This window comes from Fonsecaea pedrosoi (assembly GCF_000835455.1).
Source record: "Fonsecaea pedrosoi CBS 271.37 unplaced genomic scaffold supercont1.7, whole genome shotgun sequence".
Taxonomy (NCBI): domain Eukaryota; kingdom Fungi; phylum Ascomycota; class Eurotiomycetes; order Chaetothyriales; family Herpotrichiellaceae; genus Fonsecaea; species Fonsecaea pedrosoi.
The window spans coordinates 151,326-174,638 of record NW_013550609.1 but is presented as its reverse complement, the minus strand read 5'-3'; the positions used below and the strand labels follow the sequence as shown (position 1 = coordinate 174,638).

The 23,313-nt window shown below is 52.2% G+C and overlaps 11 protein-coding genes across 11 annotated transcripts; 4 read left to right on the top strand and 7 right to left on the bottom strand.

Moving 5' to 3' along the window:
- Nucleotides 1-563: 563 nt before the first annotated feature.
- Nucleotides 564-2,360, top strand: Z517_10126 (uncharacterized protein; the record flags this gene model as incomplete). The annotated part of the gene is made up of 1 exon (XM_013423739.1): nucleotides 564-2,360. One exon carries the CDS (start codon nucleotides 564-566, stop codon nucleotides 2,358-2,360), a length of 1,797 nt encoding a protein of 598 aa, XP_013279193.1.
- An 834-nt stretch (nucleotides 2,361-3,194) lies between these two features.
- Z517_10125 (uncharacterized protein) lies at nucleotides 3,195-5,236 on the bottom strand (the record flags this gene model as incomplete). The annotated part of the gene is made up of 2 exons (XM_013423738.1): nucleotides 3,195-3,226; nucleotides 3,331-5,236. The coding sequence occupies 2 exons, from the start codon at nucleotides 5,234-5,236 to the stop codon at nucleotides 3,195-3,197; spliced, it is 1,938 nt and encodes a 645-aa protein (XP_013279192.1).
- A 621-nt stretch (nucleotides 5,237-5,857) lies between these two features.
- Nucleotides 5,858-6,144, top strand: Z517_10124 (uncharacterized protein; the record flags this gene model as incomplete). Its single annotated transcript, XM_013423737.1, has 2 exons — nucleotides 5,858-6,017; nucleotides 6,080-6,144. The coding sequence occupies 2 exons, from the start codon at nucleotides 5,858-5,860 to the stop codon at nucleotides 6,142-6,144; spliced, it is 225 nt and encodes a 74-aa protein (XP_013279191.1).
- Nucleotides 6,145-6,421: 277 nt separating this feature from the next.
- On the bottom strand, nucleotides 6,422-8,281 carry Z517_10123 (uncharacterized protein; the record flags this gene model as incomplete). The annotated part of the gene is made up of 1 exon (XM_013423736.1): nucleotides 6,422-8,281. The coding sequence occupies one exon, from the start codon at nucleotides 8,279-8,281 to the stop codon at nucleotides 6,422-6,424; it is 1,860 nt and encodes a 619-aa protein (XP_013279190.1).
- Nucleotides 8,282-8,627: 346 nt separating this feature from the next.
- Nucleotides 8,628-10,570, bottom strand: Z517_10122 (uncharacterized protein; the record flags this gene model as incomplete). Its single annotated transcript, XM_013423735.1, has 3 exons — nucleotides 8,628-9,431; nucleotides 9,486-10,213; nucleotides 10,285-10,570. The coding sequence occupies 3 exons, from the start codon at nucleotides 10,568-10,570 to the stop codon at nucleotides 8,628-8,630; spliced, it is 1,818 nt and encodes a 605-aa protein (XP_013279189.1).
- Nucleotides 10,571-10,935: 365 nt separating this feature from the next.
- Nucleotides 10,936-12,453, top strand: Z517_10121 (uncharacterized protein; the record flags this gene model as incomplete). The annotated part of the gene is made up of 1 exon (XM_013423734.1): nucleotides 10,936-12,453. One exon carries the CDS (start codon nucleotides 10,936-10,938, stop codon nucleotides 12,451-12,453), a length of 1,518 nt encoding a protein of 505 aa, XP_013279188.1.
- A 241-nt stretch (nucleotides 12,454-12,694) lies between these two features.
- Z517_10120 (uncharacterized protein) lies at nucleotides 12,695-14,749 on the bottom strand (the record flags this gene model as incomplete). The annotated part of the gene is made up of 2 exons (XM_013423733.1): nucleotides 12,695-14,479; nucleotides 14,534-14,749. The coding sequence occupies 2 exons, from the start codon at nucleotides 14,747-14,749 to the stop codon at nucleotides 12,695-12,697; spliced, it is 2,001 nt and encodes a 666-aa protein (XP_013279187.1).
- Nucleotides 14,750-15,136: 387 nt separating this feature from the next.
- Nucleotides 15,137-16,577, top strand: Z517_10119 (uncharacterized protein; the record flags this gene model as incomplete). The annotated part of the gene is made up of 3 exons (XM_013423732.1): nucleotides 15,137-15,154; nucleotides 15,208-15,823; nucleotides 15,877-16,577. The coding sequence occupies 3 exons, from the start codon at nucleotides 15,137-15,139 to the stop codon at nucleotides 16,575-16,577; spliced, it is 1,335 nt and encodes a 444-aa protein (XP_013279186.1).
- A 329-nt stretch (nucleotides 16,578-16,906) lies between these two features.
- Z517_10118 (uncharacterized protein) lies at nucleotides 16,907-17,785 on the bottom strand (the record flags this gene model as incomplete). The annotated part of the gene is made up of 1 exon (XM_013423731.1): nucleotides 16,907-17,785. One exon carries the CDS (start codon nucleotides 17,783-17,785, stop codon nucleotides 16,907-16,909), a length of 879 nt encoding a protein of 292 aa, XP_013279185.1.
- A 1,263-nt stretch (nucleotides 17,786-19,048) lies between these two features.
- Nucleotides 19,049-20,011, bottom strand: Z517_10117 (uncharacterized protein; the record flags this gene model as incomplete). Its single annotated transcript, XM_013423730.1, has 1 exon — nucleotides 19,049-20,011. One exon carries the CDS (start codon nucleotides 20,009-20,011, stop codon nucleotides 19,049-19,051), a length of 963 nt encoding a protein of 320 aa, XP_013279184.1.
- Nucleotides 20,012-20,911: 900 nt separating this feature from the next.
- Z517_10116 (malate synthase, glyoxysomal) lies at nucleotides 20,912-22,661 on the bottom strand (the record flags this gene model as incomplete). Its single annotated transcript, XM_013423729.1, has 3 exons — nucleotides 20,912-20,969; nucleotides 21,030-22,236; nucleotides 22,301-22,661. The coding sequence occupies 3 exons, from the start codon at nucleotides 22,659-22,661 to the stop codon at nucleotides 20,912-20,914; spliced, it is 1,626 nt and encodes a 541-aa protein (XP_013279183.1).
- Between the last annotated feature and the right edge of the window lie 652 nt (nucleotides 22,662-23,313).

Sequence of the window (23,313 nt, the reverse complement as noted above, 5' to 3'; positions counted from 1 at the left end):
GATCCTGCACACGGCAGTATAGAATCGCACTCATTGACCCTAGCCATGCTGATCCTACGTCGTCAATGTCCAAAGCATCAGCGTCGAAAAGGAAAAACCCTCTTTGTCATACCCTCGTCGTAAGATCCCATCGACTCGTCCCTAGACACAGAATTGTGTCTAAGTAGCTCACATGAGGATTGTGAAGACCTTAGTCTGACCTAGTAATAATTGATGCATGGGAATAACTGAGGTTTGACCACAGGCATCGAGAGAGCGGAAACCCAAATAGCATTTTCTTGGCTCGAATAAGATTCCGCCGCGCCGCTTGCCAAGATGATTCCAACCGTGACTCTATAGGCCAAAGACCCAAGGCCATTCTCGCTCAACCTGCCTCCGTCGCTGGTCTCCCTCCAACCAAGAATCGCCGCTCGCCCGTTTCCGACGCCAATAATTCGGAGATTTGACAATTTTCAAGGATGAAGCGTCGAGTGCAGACAATCCAATGTTCCAGCACCAGGCTTGAACCCTCTATCTCGTCTTCTGGCGCTCACTCACACTAGTTACGTGCCTCCGCGCAGGCGATGCAGACGGCCGTTGCGCCTTCTTGGAGTCTTCTGCGCTACCTTCGATCTCAATCAAACTCGATCTTCACAAACTCCAGTTCCTTCGCAACATGTGCTCGAACGCCGTGTCGAGCCCTATCCACCACCTCCCGCCACAAGCGTCTCTCCTCAACTGAGGATATATGGCATCCTGTCCGCGAACCATGCAAAGCTCTTCCTCCCTCAAGATCCTGTCCCCCGAACATTGCACAGTCTCGTAGCGCCAGCACCGAAAGTCATAAGCAAAGCTTTTGGCGACGGTGGCTCCGTCAAAGGGCCGCTGCATCCCGTTCAAAAGCGCCACGAGATTCTTCGATACCATCCTCATCCTACGGGTACGACGAGACTTCGGCGCAACTCTTCAATCTCTCTCGTGCCCTTTCTCGCAACACCAGCGGCGCAGAATTGAAGCTCCGTTGTACCGAGTTTGACGCCAATGGCTCCGTCACAATGGTATCAGGCGAGTTCAAGAAATCGGAACTTATCGCCAAGTATGGACTGCTGCCTCGAGACCTTCGAAAGATCGACTCCTCCGTCCTTCCCCATATCCTCGTCCGTCCTTCGGCCATCCTGATTAATCTCCTCCATCTTCGAGTCCTTATACAGTCTGACAGAGTTCTGGTTTTCGACGCTTTTGGAAGCACTGACTCTTACACTCAGTCTCTGTTCATGTATGATCTGGAAGGGAAACTTCGACAAAAGGCGGACCCTAGGAATGGCTCTTACAACCTACCATACGAGCTGAGAGCTCTTGAAGCAGTTCTTATTTCTGTCACCTCGGGCCTGGAAGCAGAATTTGCATTGGTTCGCGATCCAGTCACACATATCTTACGAGAACTCGAAGAAGACATTGACAGAGACAAACTACGACACTTGTTGATACACTCCAAGAAACTCGGAACATTTGAGCAGAAGGCAAGACTGGTTCGAGATGCCATCGACGACCTCCTCGAAGCAGATGATGACCTATCTGCCATGTATCTGACCGAGCGGAAGGCTACGGGCAAGCCCCGCGCTGAAAACGACCATCAAGAAGTTGAAATGCTCCTCGAGTCTTACCACAAGATCTGTGATGAAATCGTCGAAATATCAGGTAATCTAATCAGCAATATCCGCAACACGGAAGAAGTGGTCCGAGCTATTTTGGATGCCAATCGCAACCAGCTCATGTTGCTCGAGCTCAAGTTTAGCATTGGGACACTCGGACTTGCTGGCGGGACACTCATTGCTGGCCTCTATGGCATGAACTTGAAGAACTTCATCGAAGAATCAGACTGGGCTTTTGGTGGAGTCAGCGTTGTGTGCTTCGGTCTGTCATGGTTGATCTGCATCTATGGCATGCGGAAGTTGCACAAAGTGCAGAAAGTGCGTATGTGGGGCGAAGGGCTTGACCACAGCATGGGCTTCCGTGGTGGCAAGATCGGGGGTCGAGGGAATTGGCGCAATGAAGCAGTGGAGAGCCAGGCGCATAAAATTGGTCGGTTGAAAGCAGGAGGAAGTGCTCAGACCGGCCGTGTGCTTTGGCCTGGTATGGACGGGTTGGGAATGCATAAACTCAACAATGCCAACAACGATGACCAGCAGCAGCAGCAACAGCGGAAGGGAATCTTTGGCAGCAACACAAACGCCAACGCAGACGCGGATGCTGGGGCGAATGCACCCGGCATGACGATTCACGAAGACGTCGATAACGTTGAGGCCAAGATGAAGGCTGATGCGAGGACGGAGAAAGGTCTGATGACCAAGGAGCAGATGAAGGCACAAAAGAGGAAGTGATGCAAAGTCACTCTCAACCGTGACTCTGTAATATATCTGTGATGTTACGCGATGGTGTTTTGTCTTTCTCTCCTTTCTTTTTCGGGCATATAGATAGGTGGCTGGTCTCATCTCCTTTTGAGCGTTCAAGCGAGGACTGGAATGGGCGGTTCTTGCATAGATCTATATAACACGGGGTCACTGTGTATGAAGGGCACACGATAGACAGGTTCCAGGTCTCAGGACTCAGGTATTGGAAGGGGGCCTTTGTAATCGAAGACATCTCCGATCTCAACACTCCCGTATCTTAATACATATTGTACCGAGAACCGAGTATTGCGGGCGGGCCGTGTGTATCCGGGGTACCAGATGGAGTGTGCCGTATTGAGTATATACATACACACATAGATATATGTACGTATCTATACTGGCATATATGGAGATATGAGTCTCGGATCTCAATGGAAGGAATATCATGACATCGATTCTTTGTGTTTGATTGTTGATGTCTCCTTAAGTCGAATTGCGTCTCCTTTTGATTTCTCCTATAGAAGCACGCACCGTTCGGGCTTGCTCTTTCTGCTTATTGAACCGCTGTGCTCGTAGCTATGCTCGTTGTCATGGACTGACGGCGAAATATTCATCGATCGATCGTCTCTGAAATCACCCCAGAGAACCACTTTTGAGCAATCGTCTGAGTCACCATTGATGGCACCCGTACTACCGCATCAGTATCCACCGTTCACACATCACGTCTAGTACTACCATATTCCTCTTGTCCAAGCCTGAACCGTTACAAGGAAGCATTCGGAAAGGCCATAAACGTATCCAAGCTTGTGGAAGGCTGTGTAGGGATCACCAATCATCATCATCATCCTTCTCGTCATCTGTTACAGCAAAGTCAGCATCGGTTCACTGATCGAGTAAGAAAGGACAACGCATCCCCAAGAAATTTGGGAACCTCGCAACCAGGTAAAAGGGGGGAACTTACCGCTGCCACTAACTTTCTTCTTTCTCTGGCTCAACGCTGCGGCCAATGCTCCAGCCAGACCACCCCCTTGATCTCCGGCTGGCGTTGAGGGAGATCCTGACGCTCCCAGAGGCGGGGGAGCACTACTTTCTCCTCCTGGTACCATTGCCGCACTACGGTCTCTTTTTTCGCTGTCCTTGACCTTGCGTAGGCCACCCCCAGCTTTGCCGCCTGAACCGCGAATAGCTGCGAGAAGCGAGTCACGGTTATCGCCTCCTACAGGAGGCAGAGCGGGAGGGGCAGGTCCAGAAGAGCTGGGCATGGGAGGAGGTGGGGGCGGGCCACCAAAGGAAGGCATGGGGGGCGGCGGAGGAGGTCCGCCACCAAAAGAGGGCATAGGGGGCGGTGGCGGAGGGCTAGCGGAGGAAGGCATTGGCGGTGGCGGAGGAGGCGGGGGAGGTGGTGGTGCGACAGCGCTTGTAGGTGGAGGGGGAACTGCTCGAGTATTCGGGGGTGGCAGGGGTGGTGCATTATTGCGCGCTGGCGGAGGAGGTGGAGGCTGAGGAATGAACAACGCAGAATGTGATGGCGTTTGTCCTGCTTTGGGTGGTAAAGGCGGTGGGGGACCAGCATAAGCAGCGGATGTCTCACGACTGGGTGGTGGAGGAGGAACAGGTCCACGACTCGGTGGCGGCGGAGGCGCAGAAGACTTGCGTTCCCCAGTGAAAGGTGGCGGTACTCTAAACAAGCCACCCTGGGGTTGTTCCTCCTCAATCGGAGTTTTAGGTGGACGCGGCGGAGGTGGAGGACCTGGATTTGCCAAGGAGCCTGAGGAAGCTCGAGCTCGGCCAGACGGGTGAAGTGCTGGACCTTCTTTGACAGCAAACTTGCCAGCATCTGCAATAGGCGGAGGGGCGCGGAATCTAGGCTGTGGGCTTGCCGTGGGGGGAGGAGAGGGGTCCCTTGCTGGTGGAGGAGAGCTTGAACGAGGAGGCGAAGGCGCTCGGCCACCCACAGGTCTTCTCGACGGCGGAGGGGCCGGAGGAGGTCCTCTCCTGCCTGAGGAAGAACTGCCAGTATTCTCCGGGCTAATCCTCGATGGAGGCGCTGGGGGAGGCGGAGGAGGTGGAGGAGCCCTTGATCTGGTCTCGGTACCTGTGACCGTTGGTATATGAGAACCAAATCCATTGGCCGCACCTTCTGCCTGCTTCTCTTGCACATAACGCTTGATGAAGTCGACGTTTTCGGATATTTGATCTTCGGTAATGCCCATTTGCAATAGCTCGTCCAGGATGGGCCTCAAGTTTGGATCATTCAGATCAATTGTGTCTGAGTTTCCTTGTGGGTAGCTTGTTGGGGCATATCCAGGGCTGTAGATAGGCTGCGGGATCATTGGTTGAGGTTGTTGGGACGCAGAGCTGTGGCGGTGACCACGGAACAGGTTGCCAACCCGACTGTGATGTTTGTGAGAGCTTCCAGGTACGTGTAATTGGCCTCCTCCAGCGGTAGATGCGAAAGGCTGAGCCTTTGTATGTTTGCTGGCATTTTTCTCACGCTCGTCCATTTTTTTCTTGAATTGTCGAGCCTCTTTCTCGTCGACAAAAGATAAGCCGGCGAGACATTGTTCGAGCTCAAAGGAATGGAAGAATGTGCGATCCTGGTTATATTGAAAGGTGTCGTATATTTCTTGATCCCATATCACGCCTCGGTTCGCAGGAGATATATCGACGAGCTTGATCCAGAAGGTGTTTCCCACCAGATCGTTTGAGAGGACCGCGGCGCCTTGAAGACCAGTATAGGTCCATCGGTTGCGGTTGGGGTGGGCGACGTAGAGACGAGCGACAGCAACGGCTTGGATCTTGTTGGAAGCCTTGGGCACAGTCCGCTTCACCGTCTCCTTGTCAGCATCGGAGAGGACGGAGGGCATGTCGAGGCGAGTGACGGTACTCGCGGTCCGTGAAGGGGGAGATAAAGGCTCGAAAAACAGAGATGACTTGCTAAGCGGAGTAAATTTCAAGTCAAACAGGAATAAAACAAGACGAGTAGAGAGTAACAGGCTTGTATCAAAGTATAGAAAGGTGGTTGATGAACCGAGCAGGCAATTCTCCAAGGGCTTTTCTGTGTCAAGGCGGAGACAAGAGAAAGGCTGAGCCGCGTGGCATTTCGGTCGGATCAATCTCGTTTGGGGAGTCGTTGCGGGGGACCAGAATTCGCAAAAAGGGCGGCCATCCCTGGAGTCACCTAGCCCTCCCTCTAGGGTCCTCCCCTGTTTGCTCTCGGGGGCTCTTGCTTAGCCCGAAGCCCTGCAATTGGTTGAGCTGGGCGGCCTTCCGTCACTGATGCTTCATCTGCAAACACCCCACACCTCAGACGTCATCGCAATGTTGTGCAACCATCCGCAGACTGCAGGCGCAGGAGCCTGGGAATGTCACGGTCACGCAACAACTTGATATCATCACTATATAAACTTGTTGGACCCTCAATCCTCTCCTCATCCTTCGACCAGACTTTACCAAAAAACCCCTTCATCACAAACAAACTTCTCAAAATGCCTGTCATGCCAAGCGAAGAAAACACCGAGTCCCATATCTTTGACAAGGTCGCCAAAGAGTCCAGCGATTCCACAGCATCCGACCACCCAATTCACAAGGGAGAGCAAAAGGCACAAGCCCATCATCATCAAAGCAAGGGACCTCAGATCTCCGACAGTGAGTTTCTTCTGTGCTCTTCGGCAGTGGGATGATCAAGAAAGCTAACTTAGGTCGTTTAGGTATCCCTGCGGAGACGAAGAGCAAGGAGGAATTGAAGGCTCAGGCACAGGAGATGAACAAATAGATCCGATATGGATAACCAAAGAGATATACAATGAAGCGCCACTACTGCGAGCTGCTACAGTAACAGTGAAAACAAACAACGGATGGAAAGGAAAGAGCTACATCCAGGGTCACTCATAGGAACATAATAAATCATCGACACGAGAATTGCATCGTTCCTTGTTGATTGGGCAGCACTATTTCCCTATGTCTCTCTGTAATCCTTTAAACCCACCCGTCATATCAGGCTCATCATATAAATTGAACGTTCCATGGCTGGACTATCCATGGGCACTTTGTCACGACTTCCTCGCACGCTTGCCGAGTGGTTCACCGTCATCCCTTCGCTCCCAGCTTGTGGCCAACACTGGATTTCCCTCGTCGTCTTTGTTGGCCATGGCCTTCTCCGACACCTCTTTACCGGTCACCAGCTTGGTCGAATATCTTTTGTCGGTCGGCGCTGTCTTGGGGACTGAACCGGGCAATGTGATTGAAAAGTGTACGAGCCGCCGACAAGCATTCTCAGGATCTGTCTTAGCAGTGTCTTGCGTTTCGATGGTAGATTTCGTCTCCTGTGCTCGGACAGGGTTGGTGGTCTCGGTCTGGCTGATTACCGCACCGTAAGTTGTGGCATTGTCTTCAACGCTGGCCTTGCTGGCCTTGCTGGTTGCCGGTGATGATCCTTTCTCGCCTTTTGCATCTTTGGCTTCCTTGTCGTCACCTTCTGGTTGTTCACTGTAATTCCAAAGCTCCTTCAGATGCCCTTTCACCAGGGCAGTACCCCAGAATGAGAGGAGGACCCCAGGAACAAGGTAGAGTAGCGCGGGCTGCGCATGTTGTGCAACCTGCATCACGACCACGGTCACAATCATTCCAGCGAGGTATCCCAATATAGTAGCGCGAAAATAGGGTTTGGGGAATCGTTTGGCCTTCATCTCCTTGGACCATAGTCTTGAAGAGGTCCAAAACCGTTCTCCCCACCATCCTGTCGCGCTGACATATGTTGGCTTCGATGCATCTCCTTCTAGTTGCTGTCCTTTCTTCGATTGCCGCAGATAGTACAAGTACAAGTCGAATCTCAAAGCAAAAGCCAGCATCATCCCCGGCACGACAATATCGCCCAGCCCCAGCATCGCCATAGTTCGTTTCTTCGCTAGGCATTGCAGGTACTCTTCCATCGCCACCGATCCTTCAGGCGCACCCACAGGAAACACGCAGCCATCGGGTCGGGGGAAGAGCAATTTGATGGGTACGTCCAGTTTCGTTGCCACTGTGACCATCATCGGGGTGAAGAACACAAAATATATATCATAGAAGAAGAGTGCGCTCAGCACAAGGGTGCCTGTCCAGGCGGTCGTGGGCGTCATGAATTGCAAGGAGCCGTAGCAGAAGGAGAAACCGAGGAAATTGGTTAAGAACCACGGCTTCGACACGAATGTGTGAACATAGACGATGCTGCCGGAGAGTACGAGGCTTAACACGTCAAGAATTTCGATCCACGTCTTGATGGTGATCAATTCGTGAAGGTGGAATTCGAGCCGAGCCTTCGTGTACAGTATCGCGCGCAGATCCCAGATAGAGTGGACAAGGGATGATGGAAGAGGGATTTGTCCTGCGAGACCCGGAAATGGTGAGCTGTTACGCATCCCGTTGTCCGCCCTGAAGCATCGCTGCTTCTGGTCCACCTTCCATAACATTCCTGAACGAGAATATTCAATCGGAAGTATAAAAGACCGCACCACAGAGAAGCCGTCTTTCAGAAACTTCGTCGCGAAGAACAAGCCGATCTGCGAGAAGTAGATACCCAGGACCCAATTGAGCCAGGCGGGATCTTGGAGCCACTTGAGAATAAAGTAGAGCGATGCCAGTGTTACACCGGCCAAGACAGGGAATAATATCGCGTCAGAAGGAGTCAGGCTCTCAATTCTTGTTGGAGAGTCCTCGTCCTCACCTTCTTCGGCGTCTCCATCGGCGTGTTTCTTCGACTTCTTGGGTGCAGCTGACGGCGGCCTCGACAATGAGGCATGAGCGGCTGTGTAGATGGGGAAAATGGCCGAGACAAGCAGATGTATATAGGTCGGCAGAAGAGGTCGCATACTCTCATAATGATAGGCGACCTGGCCTAGAAGCTCCATAAGCGGTCCGGGCTCTGAAGCCATCTTTGCAAATTACGCGCCCCTGAGGGAGAGGGACAGGCTGAGACCAGCATATGATGACAAATCTGATCGCGGGAGAGTGCGCACGGGCTGTATTCAGAGGCTTCAGGGGGATACAGGGACAGAATGACGCTCTTGCGTATAACTTAAAAGAGACACGAAAAGACTCAATTTCGCTTTCAAGGCTGAAGTCTGTCACTGTGATTGATGGCTGAGGCCAGGCTGGCCTTGGCGGGCTTGGATGGTCGCAAGGCTGAGTCCATACAAGCGCAAGGCTGAACTTATCCAGATTGATTGGCCAGTAACACATCGCGTCCATCCAGCTCAAGTTGCCCATTTGCCTGTATGGCTACCTTCGTGGCTTATAGTATATGAGTAACCGGAAGGATCTCTCCTGTATTTTCTTCACTGCTCTCTCCGCCCAATCGACCTCGCGCCTGTACTGAGGGAATGGCAGCAATGTCTCTATCGCCATCCTCAATGGAGCCGCAACACATTTCGGCCCTTGATCGAGCATGTCGTCTTGCAGGCTGTATTCGACAGACTGAAGTATATTGCGACAGGGTGCGGCGAAGTCTGCCCGATGTTCTAGTGGTGGGAAGTGGAAGATACTGCCAACATCATCGGTCGAAGGTCCGGTAGTAGCCCCGTCCACATTTCCTCGTGCGAAAGCGGCCCCTTCTGCAAATGCCGTCTGCAATTCGGCAATCAGTCCATAGAGGTTCCACAGACCCTGCCACAAGATAGCCTGAACCCCCCAGCTAATGATGACCGTGTTGGCGATGGAGAGATTGGGAAAGTGGAATGCCACCGGAAATAACATGCCATCCTTCGAGCCTACGTCAAGACTTTGGTCTTTCGCCAGTTCTGGCCAATATAGTGGCCCGTCATGGCTCTTTTCCAAAGAGTCATAAACAGACTGTAACTCGGCGTCCAGCTTCCAGCATTTCCATATCATCTTCGTCGCAAGCTGCAACTTGCCATCAAAATCCATGTGCTCGAGCATCTCGCCCTGCCTGAGTAGCTCTGGCGCACATGTGAGGAAGTCGTAAATTCGGTCATAGGGTGTTTTCGGTTTGACTTGCCAGGGTACCTCCAGCCACAGCGGATCCCCCAAGAAGGAAGGCTGGCACAGGTCGAGAGAATAGAGGATCTGTATCTGATTAGCTACTCGCCGCTTCGTTAATGTCACAGACAGACGACTCACGCCCTGAATCCTGAAATGTACGAAGATGGAATGCCCCAACCCATCCGTATGCGCCTCCGCACCACGAAGTTGGATCAGCTTTTGGCAGCCTAGAGTATGACTGATGTATCCATGTTTTGACTGATTCGGACATTGACTCATCTCATACATGCCTAAAGCCACACAAGCAGCAAGCGTCTGGTCATGAAGCATCAAGTTTCGATCCCACAGTGCTATTTGGACCTCGCGCAGAGCTTCGCGGTAAAGCTTCAGACTCTCATGAACAAGCCCTTCATCACGATAGACTTCGCCAAGCTTAGCGACAGCCAATGCCATCATTGAAATTTCTAATGCTGGAGTAAGATCAGGAAGTCTGGGGACCTGTATCAGCCACACTCTCTGCTGCATTGGACCAAGCCTGTCTTTAGACAAGTGGTTTTCCAGGTACAAGCTCAAGAGGCGCTGGCGAAGAGCCGGGTTGGTGTTGACTTGGGCTCCCAAGCGAATGAGGCTTTGGACTGGATCGAGGTCAAGACCACCAGATGGAGAAGATCCCACCACTCCATTGAAATCTACAGGATCTGGCTGACTGTCGTGGGGACGTATTGTCGAATCAATGGTAGATTCAACATACCCTGGATGCTTGGGGTCATCGCCCTTGGGCGGCTGATGAGCAATGAAGATGGGGTATTTTCGGTATCCGGTGCATATTCTGTTCGATTTAATGCACTGAGCACAGGAAGGTCTTTCTAGTCCACACTATTAGCGATGGTGATTAGCGACACTCTGTTCCTCTGTACTAGAAAGTGACAGGGATTACCGCGATCTTCCGCTTCCTGCAGGTGCCACAGCCACGACTTCTTGCGATCCCAACCATATGGCTTCCGCCAAGGATAAAGCTGGACTATAAAGGTTCCTTTGAGTGTCTCGACGGAGTGGTAACAGAGGAGAAGATACTGCAGGTTTTGAAATCGTCCAGTGTTCAGTAGATGCGTTTGGGGGCATCTTGCGTAGACGAAGGGTTCAAGGCCAAGCACCCCTGCAGCGGCAGATAATCGTGAGTCCAATCCTTCTGCACAAATGAAACGTGTCCTAGCAGTCCGCATCGAAGGTCGAGTTTGCAGGTTGTCTGATGAGGAAAACGCCTGGTTCGCCTTTGGTAGGCGTTGTGGCTTCCCACTAAACCGATAATAGATGATTGTGCGAGCCAATCGGCACCTGGTGCGAGCGCCTATCACGTGGTTGCGGGCAGAAAGAGTAGCAGGATGTCGTTCACTCCACCGTGCTCATTATCTTCACGTGACTACGCATACAAGTACTGTGGACTATTAGATCACCAAGTGCTATCCCAACACCGTGCCTGACGCGTCGACTTCTCCTGAAATCTTCACGGCAGCGGCACCACTGTAATGTGTGCCTTAGGCTACGGGGAACTTCTCTCTATTCGCCACAAGTACACCTCCGGAGCGATATGCCACGAGCTCCATTGAGACGAGCTGCAAGTATTACGGATCTTCGCTTTACCCTGAGACGCGTCTTCGGCAAGGCGGCATTCCGACCACTCCAGGAAGAGGTCATTACCGCCGTCGTTGCTGGACACGATGTATTCCTCTGCGCTGCTACATCATTCGGGAAGTCACTATGCTATCAGCTGCCAGCTGTTGTCTCCTTTGGGGTCACTGTTGTCATTTCGCCCCTCTTAGCCTTGATGGATAACCAGGTCCAAGCCGCCAAGTCCTTGGGCATCGCCGTCGAACGTATCAATGGCAAGACTGAATGGTCCGAAAAAATGCGAATTGAGACCGATCTTCTTTGCGGGCATCCGGAAACCAAACTTCTCTATGTCACTCCAGAGCTTTGTGCACAGGACCGCTTCCGGAAGCTCATCATGAAAATCCACCGCCAGGGTCAATTGGTGCGAATTGCTGTGGACGAGGCACATTGTATCAGTGAATGGGGCCACGATTTTCGTCCGTGCTACAAAGAGCTAGTATGGTTGAAGACCAACCTCACCTGTCCTACCGTGCCGCTGATAGCAGTGACTGCGACCGCGACGAAACAAGTTCGAGAGGACATTTTCAGATATCTTAGCCTTGATATTGATAAGACCAGATGCTTTTCCACCTCTACTGCGCGACCAAACATTCATTATGAGATTCAATACTTTTCAGAGTCGAACCCAGAGAACGGAGAGGATGACATATTCCCATACCTTCTATCAAAACTGAACTTTATGTACCAGAGGCGGCTAATGCAGCTCAGACATCGAAAAGAGAAGCTTTCAACAGCTGCTGTGCCCCCGATCACAGGCATCATCTATGTCCCACTTCGTGCTACAGCAGACTCGCTTGCCTCAAGACTGACTGCGGCGGAGATCCGAGCGAGCGCTTACCATGCCGGTTTAGACACGGAAACACGAGAGAAAGTACAGAGAACATTTATGAGACGTGCCATTCCCGACCAGCTTTCGGCACAAGCTGATGACAACCAAAGTATGACGGCCTCGTTTAACATCATCTGTGCGACAACGGCTTTTGGCATGGGTATCGACGTCCCCACTATTCGGTTTGTGATCCACTACGGTCTCCCACGGGGCATGGAATCTTTCACGCAAGAGTCAGGACGTGCTGGCAGGGACCACAAAGCAGCATCAAGCATAATCCTATACACCCGAGAAGACAAGGAGCGGTGCGAGTATCGAGCCAAATGTGAGGCAGCCAAGGACAAAAGCCCGGCCAAGACGGAGTCGAGGTTCGAATCGCTGCGCAGCATCGTTGAATTCTGCGAGAACACCAACTGCTGCCGCCATTTGCTAGTCTCCCGGTATTTTGGGGAGAAGAATGGCTCCGCAGAATGTCACTTTGCGTGTGACGTGTGCAAGGAGGGGCCGATCAAGTTGAAGAAACGCAAGGAAAGGGGCCTGGCCACAGAAGCAGAAGCGATGGAATTCACACAAAGGGAACCAATTCTGGATTATGAGTCCGAATAACGAGACCCACGGCTGCTAATAAACATTTGATACCCATGGAACACGATGCAAGAGGCGCCAAGACAGGCACGGTACGACAGTCAAAAACGGAGATTCTGCCCTCATTAATGGTCAGGTGTTTGGCGCGACTGAAGTCATTTCATTCAGTGCTCCAGACATCGGAAAGTACATCGGTATGCACACGCTTCAAAAACTGTCGAGAACATGTCGTTGTCTAGCATCAACCAGCCCTCGCTAGATGTCAACTCTTGAGGTTGTAATAGCCTTCCCCAAACTCTACCAGCCAGGCCTTCTCTACCTTTGAGATGTCCTTGATATATACTTTCTCCCCAGTCTCCAACAACTCGTGAAACACCACGTACTCTGCTTTGCGGTTGAACAGGAGGGAGGTTGGGTGCGCGTGCATGGTGACGTTTCCAGAGACGGATCTGAATGTCCCATCCGGCTGCATTTTGGCTGCTTGTGAGAAGAAGCCCGTCACCAGACACTTCAAGATATTGGCGGCCTTGTCCTTTGGCTGAGCACTAACGGATGTGGCTGCGGCCTTTGAGTCCTCCACTTTGACGCCGAGCCGCTCAAGGTATCGCCTCAGCTGGTTCCTAATGCTCACTGCTCTTTGCATCGACTTGAAATTCAGATGATGCTCGTGGCACCACCTCGCCTCCCTCTTTCCCCTAGTCACAAATGCCTGATATACATTCAGCAGCGTGAGTTGATCGCCTTCTTCGGCAGCGAATTTTCGCCGCGACAGGTCCATTGCCTTTTTCTCTCCACTGTGATGAAACCAGACATTTCCTTGTAATGAGGTCATCGCTGCGAGGGTGAGCATCTCGTTCTGACAGTCAAATTGTTGAGACGAGGAAGCGAGCAGGCATTTGGCCATCATGGGCGGAATGGCGCTTAGCTCGGCCATGCGTGTTCCTAATGGCGAAGTGAGCTTTGCATAGTCGTCTACGGCGCCCAGGGAGTAAAGCAGATCAAATGCGCGGATAAGCAGTTGCGAGGGCGGCGGTGAGAGAAAGTCAAAACGCACAACGTTGTCGATGCCAAGTGCTTTCAGCTGGAGGACCACGGGGGCCAGGTTTGACCGTTGAATCTCTGGAGTAGTCGTTGCCGGGAGCGATGAATAAGATTGCTGGGTATAGAGGCGGAAGCATTTTCCTGGTCGGGTACGCCCTGCGCGGCCGGCTCGCTGGGTTGCAGATGCTTTCGATATGGGAAACGGGGTCAATGTCTCAATGTTTGTGTTGGGGTTGAACGCACGTAGTTTTACGAAACCACAATCAACCACGTATACGATACCCGAGATGGTGACGGATGCTTCTGCGATATTCGTCGCCAGGATGACTTTCCGGGTGTTCTCCGCCGCCTCGGAGAAGACGTACATTTGCTCTTCTGTGCTGAGACCAGCATAGAGCGGGAGAGGCTGGAGAGCCTGTGCCTGTGGAGGTAGAGTTGATGCCAGGTCCACGAGCTTTTGCACGGCTCTTTCGATTTCTTCTCTGCCAGTCAAAAACACGAGGATATCGCCAGGCGCCTCCTGTTGATGGATTGTAAAGGCTGTCTGTATGGCTTTCTCCAGATAGTCATCTGTCGGTTGATCAAGATAGAGGATATCCACGGGATATGTCCGACCTTCGATGCTGACTATCCGACATTGTTGCTCACCCTCAGGAGCATCGTGGTCGGTAAAGAACTCTGCAAATCGCTCTGCTTCAAGAGTGGCACTGCTGACGATGATCCTCAGTTCCGGTCGTCGCTTCTTCACCTTCTTCAGTAGACCAAGCAGAATGTCGGAGCTGAGTGACCTCTCATGAGCTTCGTCGATGATGATAACGGAATATCTCGTGAACAACGGATCAACCAAAGCCTCTCGCAATAGCATGCCGTCGGTGAGAAATTTGATTCTGGTTTTGGCGGAGGTGACATCTTCGAACCGGATCGAGTAGCCCACCTGTTCACCCAACTGACATCTCATCTCTTCGGCGACACGTGCGGCCACGGTGGTGACGGCGACTCTTCTGGGCTACAGATAATGGTCAATGGACTCTGGACCAACCGAGAAATTCAAGTGACCCACCTGCGTGACTGCTATGCATTGTCCCTTGGAGCACCATCCTGCCTTTTCCAGATACTGAGGTAGTTGAGTTGTCTTCCCACTGCCTGTTTGGCCCACTAGCACCGTGACTTGGTGCGTTTCAATGGTATAGAGTAGACTGCTTCTGTGCCTGGCGATGGGTAGTAGTGATGGCGGGGTGTACAATGCTGGTATGAAGGACGAATCAAGATCTGACATGGTGCTGGCAGGCTTAGGAGATCAAGCTCAGTGGCAGCTTTCTGAAAAATCATGTCCACGTTAAATTAGCAGCTTTCGACTGGGATGTCGATTGGCGACGATACGCAGACTGACCTCGAGGATTGATATTCGCACCGCCACAGAAGGACGACGCAGACAATGCGACCAACGCCACAACAACGTCATCACAGCCACTGCCAAGTCGCAGGCAATAAGCAGCGTAAGGCAGGATCATTTCCGGCCCCACGCCAACTGCTTCTCTGGAGACATGTGTTGTGTCAAGTGTCGATTAACTGAGTTGCCTGAGTTAATACAATTGATCTTTGTTCCATGAGAAGCGCATGCATCAAGAGTCACGACTGAAGGAGAAACCGTTCAACCATCGACATGACAAGCAACGATCCCGTGAGAGATATCCCTAATCTCCTAATATATGGCCTCTAATTGACACTGCGCAGCCGTCGCCCGTCTCACCACTGAAACCATCCGATGGACCCCCAGAATCTCCCACTACTGCTCGACCCCTGGATTTCGATAGCGATCAAGAGACCGGCACCATCGAGACGACTACAGCGTCCAAGACAGAGTTGCCTTCGCAGCCTAAAGTTCCTCCCAAAGACGATGTCTCTGCACCACCAAAACCTCCCCGACCCATGTCTCCGCGGGAACAGGCAGAGCTCACTTTGAAAGAAGCTTTTCCTACTATTGAGATCAGCGTCATCCGCGCAATTCTCACTGCAAGCAGAGGAGAGATTGAACCTGCATTCAATGCCCTCCTTGGGATGACGGACCCAGAATCTCAGCGAGAACCAGAGCCTTTACCCCCAGCTAAACCTCCTCGTCCCGCCCGTCAGCAATCTCCTACATCTACGAAGCTTAGCCAACTTGAAGCAGATGAGCTCTACGCGAGACAGCTAGCTCAAGAATTCAATAGTGGCGCTGGTGTTAACAGACAACAACCGAGGCGTCGGGATTCTGGGGGAAGATATAACGAAAACTTACCAGGGTCAAGAGTAGGTCGGCCAGGGGCTAGCCCCAACCCTGATGATGTGCCGTGGCGGAGCTTCATTGATGGTAAGTCTGTGCTCATTCACAATATCTACACATGCTCAGAATTTTGGCAACAGACGATCTTCCCGAGATTCGTGATAATATCCGGAAAGGTTTTGTGGAAACACAGAAAACTGTGAACAGCTGGATCAGCGCCTTCAAGAAGAAGATCGATGGTGAAGACGACGATGCAGAGTTTACTCAGGCTCAGCCACCTCTTCCTGCCCGGCCATCAGCACAATCGCCCTTCACAGGCCGCCGGAGTGCCGAAATGCGTCGTAGTGCAGACCTCCAACGCTACGACGCTGATATGCAGCCTATCGGCGACGACTTTTCCAAACTAGAGCTCCGCGATGGCGATGCTCCGCCACGCACATCGAGTCGGCCATTGGCTAATCCGAATCTCTTCCGTTCCGGAGGAGTTCAAGGACCAGATCGTCGACCGTCGCCAGGCACGAATCGAAAGGTTTCCTTCCAAGATGGCCCGCCAGAGGAGATTAGGGACATGTACAGCGCCTCTCCCAAGCCTGCAGCGGGGTCGACGACAAAATCGAGCAAATGGCAGCCTCTACAAAGTATCGACCCGAGCCCTGTGGCGGAAAACGACCCATTTAGCTTAGGTGACAGTGACGAAGAGAAGGATGCGAAAGTGATCACACTAAAGGACGATGAGCCAGATATCAAGAAGGATGAAAAGAAAGCCGATGATGAAGAGGCGAAGGATAACAATCCGACAGAAGCTGCGATCAAGGAGAGTGTTGGAGCGGACTCGAAGTGAACGGATACTAGCTAGCGTCCGAGCGAGAGAATAAGGCTCAATGTGGCCAGGTGCTTGGAGACAGCAAAGTGAGAAGCATTTTCCAACGATGTCATGGCTAAATACCCTAGCATGATGGGATGATAGATTTGACCCAAACCGGTCCAATTTGATCTTATCCAAATGCATTGGACTGATCTGCCCACGGACATTTCCAAAAAGAAACGTCATCAACCAGACTACCTTGCCAAATGTCTAACATGCGACCGTCCTATTCTGACTTCTATGGATGGCGGTGTGGGTACTTTTCTCACGGCCCTGTATAGCCACTCCACGCTGTGTCTCGTCTCTCATATTTTGACGTCGCCTGCTTTACCGGTGCTGCCCACTGCATCCATCATCCATTCAATCCTCTCCTGGATCAACTTGGTGCCCTCCTCCATGAACTCGGTCAGCGGCGTCCTGCCGGCTTTCTGTCGGGCGTACTCTTCGTACTTCCACAGCACGATCTGGTTCACGTTCAAGCGGGTCATGCCGGCGTCAACACACTGCTTGAAGATTTCAGCGGTGAACTCGTTGGTGCCGTGCATGACCAAGGTGACTTTGCCCCGCGAGGTTTCCCGGATGGATGCCAGGCGGGGGAAATCCAACTTGATGTTTTCGACGCCGTTGTAAGGGCCGTGCACGTTGCCGATGGCAGGGGCCAGGAAGTCGATGCCCGTGTTGATGAACTGCATTGCCTCGTCCGGGGTGGTCAGGATGCCCTCGAGATCGCCCGTGTCTTGGACACCGGCCTCGCCGCCGTTGATCCTGCCGGGCTCAGCTTCGGTGGCGATGCCCAGGTCGTGGCAGTATTTGACCAGCTCGGTGGTGCGTGCCAGGTTCTCCTCCTTTTCGTAGTGGGACATGTCGACCATGATGCTGTCGAACTTGCCCGTGTCGGCGGCGCGCTTGATGGCCTCCTCGCTCTGCGCGTGGTCCAGGTGCAGCGACATAGGCACCTTTGCGCTCCGGCATACGTCGGCCGCCAGGTTCACCATGTTGTCGTACGCATACTCCTGCGCCCAGGGGAACAGCAGGATCTGGCACGGCGAGTTCTTAGCCTCGGCGGCCTTGCGGCACGCGATGATGGCCTCGAAGTTGTAGCACACCACGCCGGGCACGCCGTATCCCCCAGCCTCGGCGGCCTTGAGGATGCGCACTGAGATGTTTTGTGAGAGGTCCGGCATTGTGTGAGTGTTATGGTGTGTCGAAGGGAGGAGAGGAGGGAAAGGTTAGACGATCGGGTACAAATCGCCTTTCTGACTCGTGTCTGATGTTCAGCGCAGAGGGCAGTTTTCAGTTGTTTCCAAGTATTTTGTTCTTCTGGTGTTTTTGGGATATTGAAATGTTCTTCCGCGATCTTTCTATACGCACTGTAGATCACTTGCGCCAAAGACCAGAAATCACGCTCTGGCAGCAGCAGCAGAGTCGCCGAGTATTCTTCCACCTATTGTAGTAGAAGACACGGACGAATAAAGAAAACTCAGTAAGGTCTTGTCTTTCGCCCCCTTGAAATCGTACAAGAAAATAAGCACTCTCGAGGTTTTGTCCCCAAGTGCCGAAAAGAAAAATAAAAAAGAGATATGATAATGTCTTGCCCACGCCCTATTGTTTCAACGGTACATGATGGATGGACAAACAATGATGTCGTTTCATCGGCGTTTTCTCCGCATGCGGGGCCAAGGAAAAATACGAATCAGGCAACAAATTTGGTAGAATTGCCAGAAATGGCGGGGTGGAGGGGCGACGCATTTCGAATTATCATACGCACATATTACTACAAGATACGCATTTCTGTCTTCGTATTATTTTCCCCTCCTTGCCAAATCTGCCCTAGAACTCTACTGAGTACTCTTCCTCCTCCTTAGGCATTTGTGCCGAGCAAAGAAAGACGGACGCTGACGTCCCTCCCGATACCATATCGACTCACCTACTGTGGATGTTTACTCGCATGTACTCGATCGGCCAACGTCGGCTTCAACTCCGATGTGAATATTCTAGCCACAATGCGGATCCATATTGTGGCAATTGTCGGTCGACTGTATACCTTCTTGCAAACCCCCGAGACACCGGTGCTGAGAAACATGGACGGAGGATTGCGCCGATGATAGGCCGTAAGGAAGAGTCTCGGTATTTACATACCTACTCTGTACTAGGTATTCAGTATTCAATCGACAATGCGTTTCGTAAGCACAGCACAGCAGAGTCGACATGTGTAGAGGGGCAAGATTGCAAAAGAGGTGGAACGAGAGAGAAGATATTGAGAGAGGAAAGAGTAGTTGTTAGAGCTGGTGTTGATAGAGCAGAGGGGTTTATTGGGATCAACGGATACTTTTCAATCTGTCACAGCGGAAGATGCGCGCCTGTTCAACCACTCCTACATGACTACTATTGACACCTTGGAGAGAACTCTGCATCCCCCTTTCCTCAAAGATTTTACTCTCTAATCCCTAGGATAACCGTTCTTGCTCCTCCATATACTCGACAAACTCCCGCACCGACTGCTCAAAACTGTCCGGCTTCTTCATCCCCAGCTTGTACGCCAACGAGTTGTCGTACTTGACGGCCCACGAATACAGGATCTTGGCAATAGGTTCGTCATGTTCCTCCTTGACGTACTGGAGTTTGTCCTCTCCGCCAACCTTGGCCAGGGCGTCGAGCATCTCTTGAATCGTGACCACATGTCCCGGGGCGTTGACCACGCGCTTGTGGCTCGGCAGCGCATCCGAGGGTAGTGTGAGCGTGTAGACGAGGTTGTGAATCAACGTCTTGGGCGAGCACACGTGGCTGGGGAAGGCGCGATCCTTGACAGGCAAAACACACTCCTTGCCCGCCATGGGTTCGCGAATGATGCCCGAGATAAAGGCCGAGGCTGCTGGTGCTGGCTTGCCCGGTCGTACGGTGATGGTGGGAAATCGGATGATGAAGGCGTCAATATACCCCTTGCGAGTCATGTCGTTGATGAGGATCTCGCACATGAACTTGGCGGCGCCGTAGGAACCTTCGGGAGTGGGGAGGACGTCTTCTGTGATCACCTCAGGAAGAGGGCGGCCGTAGACAGCTCCGCTGGACGAGTAGATGACTCTCAGTCCCGGGCGGACTTGTCGGATCGTCTCAAGGAGCAATCTCGTGCAATCCAGATTGACACTCATGCCCAGGTCGAAGTTTGCTTCCGAGCCCGCGGACATGATTCCATGGAAGATGTACGCCGCGTCCAGATCCGGCGTGACAACACTGCGGTCTTTCAGCAGGTCGGCTTTGACGCATGTCGCGTTTTGCGGGTACTTGGCCCCCTTGGGCACAGGCACGTCGATAATGTCTGTCAGGACGACCTTGTGCTCCGGGTTTTGTAGTAGTTCGCGCGCGAGGAATTGGCCCAGAAACCCGCCTGCTCCTGTGATGAGTATCTTCATCTTGAACCAGCAACAAGTGTATTCTCAATGGCGTGAGTCGAATCTAAACCGCCTATCCTCTCCTCTTGCTTTTCTGGTTGTGCTTCCTTCTTGGCCTGGCCTTCCACGTACCAAATGCTATTCGAGAGCGGATGGATACTTCCGTTCTTTAACTTGTTCTCAATGGAGCCTGTATAGATGAGAATGGTCTCCTCGAGTCACAGATATATTCTTTTTTCTCTTTTCTCTTACCAAGACAGAACAACGTTCTTTTACGACACAGCCACGGGGTTCCTGCCGTCAGAGTGGTCTTGTATTAGGTCCTTGATGTGTTGGAGAAAAGGAGATCGGGGCGCCGGTGTATTGCGCCGGTGGCTGAACAATGATGAGGGGCGACTTCTAGCGACTTAGCGGGGGGTTGTCTGACCCTGAAGCGCAGAAATAATATGGGCTCAACGATGGTTCGGGTCATCTTGGAGCGAACGATGATACCAAGGAGCAACGGTGAGCAATAATGCAAAGCCTCCGGTGGTGGAGGATGTCAGGCAGAAGATTCGTCCCATAGAAGCCACATTGATCGAGAGAGAGTCGACCAAGGCTAGACACAATACAGCGTAATATAAAACAACATTCACCTCATCTCATTTCCTTTCATATCAAAAGAAATTCATTGCTTGTCCTTTTCACGTAAACTATTTGCATACTACACAAAAGGTAACTATTTGATGTGCGCTCTTGCGCATTCAAGGAAAACCGACCCTGTTCGTCCTGCATGTGGCTTGTGTACACTTTTTCACTTCTCTTGATCACTTGGCGGCAGGACAAGGTCGAAGTTGAGGTTCATTTTATCCCTCGCTCAATCTGTTCAAGGCTGCATCCTAATCCAATTACCTTCTTTTCACTGCCCAACCATCAGACGGCTTACAACTTGGCCACAGGCTGTGATGATCCTACAGTAGTGATCTCGTTGTACAGGAGACTGCGAGCAAAAGTGTTAGTGATGAGATATACGACGGGTCAGAAAAATGGGAAAGCATACCTCGTCAAGAAGTCGGCATAATCTTCACCAGTCACCTGGCTCTCGAAATATCGGGCCGCAAGCTGGTACTTGTTACCCTTGGGCGCCTTAGACGCTAATTCCTCTGCTTGCTCCCTCAGCAGTTTAAGGGCATAAGCCTTGTCGACAGTCTTGCCCTCGGCAGTCTTGACACCGTGCTTGACCCACTGCCACAATTGTGAACGCGAGACTTCAGCCGTGGCAGCGTCTTCCATGAGGTAGTTGATGGGCACACAGCCAACGCCACGAAGCCAGCCTTCCATGTAGCCGAGACCAATGCTGAGGTTCTTGCGGATGCCGTCCTCGGTCACAGTGCCAGGCATATTCATGTTAAGAAGGTCGTTCTTGGTGACGTAGACGTCTTCGCGACGCTTGAAGAGCTGATTAGGCGTGGGCATGTGCTTGTTGAACACATCAGAGGCAATGGATGCCAGAGCAGGGTGAGCGACCCAGGTTCCATCGTGACCCGCCCGGACTTCACGAAGCTTGTCCTGTCGGACGTTCTCCATAGCCTTGTCGTTGGCCTCCGGGTTGTCCTTGATGGGGATCTGCGCCGCCATACCACCCATAGCGTGCACGCCACGACGATGGCAGGTCTTGATGAGCAGTCGCACATAGGCATCCATGAAAGGCACAGTCATGGTGACAGCAGATCGGTCTGGAAGGACAAAGTTTGGATTCTGGCGGAATTTCTTGATGACCGAAAAGATGTAATCCCATCGACCGCAGTTGAGACCGGCCGAGTGGTCACGGAGCTCGTAGATGATCTCGTCCATTTCGAAAGCTGCAGTGATAGTCTCGATAAGGACGGTTCCGCGGATAGTGCCTCGTGGCATGCCGATATAGTCTTGGGATAGGTTAAAGACATCATTCCACAATCTAGCCTCGAGATGAGACTCCATCTTGGGGAGATAGAAGTATGGCCCAGTGCCTCGCTTGACCAGCTCAGAGCCATTGTGGAAGAAGTACAGGCCAAAGTCGAATAGCGAACCAGAGATTGGCTCGCCATCGACAGTGAAATGCTTCTCCTCCAGGTGCCAACCCCGGGGTCTTGCTATTAGAGTCACGGAACGATCCGTCCTCAATTTGTATTCTTTCTCTCCTTGTTTGAAATCGATCTGTCGGCGGATCGCGTCGTAGAGGTTGACTTGGCCCGAGACCTGGTTATCCCAGGTCGGGGCTTGGGCGTCTGTTACAGCGAAAATCAATCAGCTGCTGCGAATTGCAGTGGGGATCTGGCGGATCTCTCTTACCTTCAAAATCAGCCATGTAAGTCCATACGTTGCTGTTTAAAGCATTGACGACCATCTTCCGATCCGTTGGTCCGGTAATCTCGACCCGGCGGTCGATGAGGCCCGGAGCTGGAGGGGCACCTTTCCAGGCGTCATTGTCGCGAATATGCTTGGTTTCAGGGAGGAAATCTGGTAAATTGCCCTTGTCGAGCTCCTGTTGACGGATCACTCGTCTTTGGAGCAGAGCTTTGCGGGTACCGTTGAAGGATCGGTGGAGGAGAGCGAGGAAGGCAGTTGCCTCGGGAGTAAGGATCTTGCGGTACGAGTCCTTGACGACGCCATTGATGGCAACCCCTTCGTTGATGCTTTCGATGCTGGCCATTTTGGATGGGAAACAGGAACTGAACTAGGAGAGTAGAAATCTAGAGGAGTAGCTGGGTTATTCAGAGACGAACCCCGAGGCCAGGGGGGAAGGGAGCTGTGGTGGTTGATATAATACTATACGTCAGAGCAACGCAATGCCTAAAATCGTTAGAGGCAACATTGTCGACGACTTGTCCGGAGGAGATGTGCCCGTTGACAGGTCCCTCGCCCTACAGCCCAATCAATGGGGTTCCAGTGGGTTCCGCTCGACCACACAACTCCCAAGAATGAGGCCAGAGGAGCCCGTGGAGCCGGGGCATGCGGATAAGATCAGCTTTGAGGATCAGTCGACGACAAAATCAATTTGCCATGTGTGGGGTAAAAGCGTCACCCTTGGTATGTGCTCTGTTTTTTCCCTTTGCTCCGGCCGTCTATCTGTCCGTTGCGCATGGCCTGAAGATCCTCTTTCGAAATTCTACTCTCATGCTATTGACGACGACAACATGCCCATTACTCAGTCACAATCTGTCTCCCACAACACCCGGCCCTAGGCGAGCAAAAAAACGCACATGCGCTCCAGCGAACCACGGCACGCCGCTTAGTCCCACACAGATCTGGTCCTTTCAGAAGTGCCGAGGTTCGTCTGATCCCCCTGTACCCTACGATTTTCC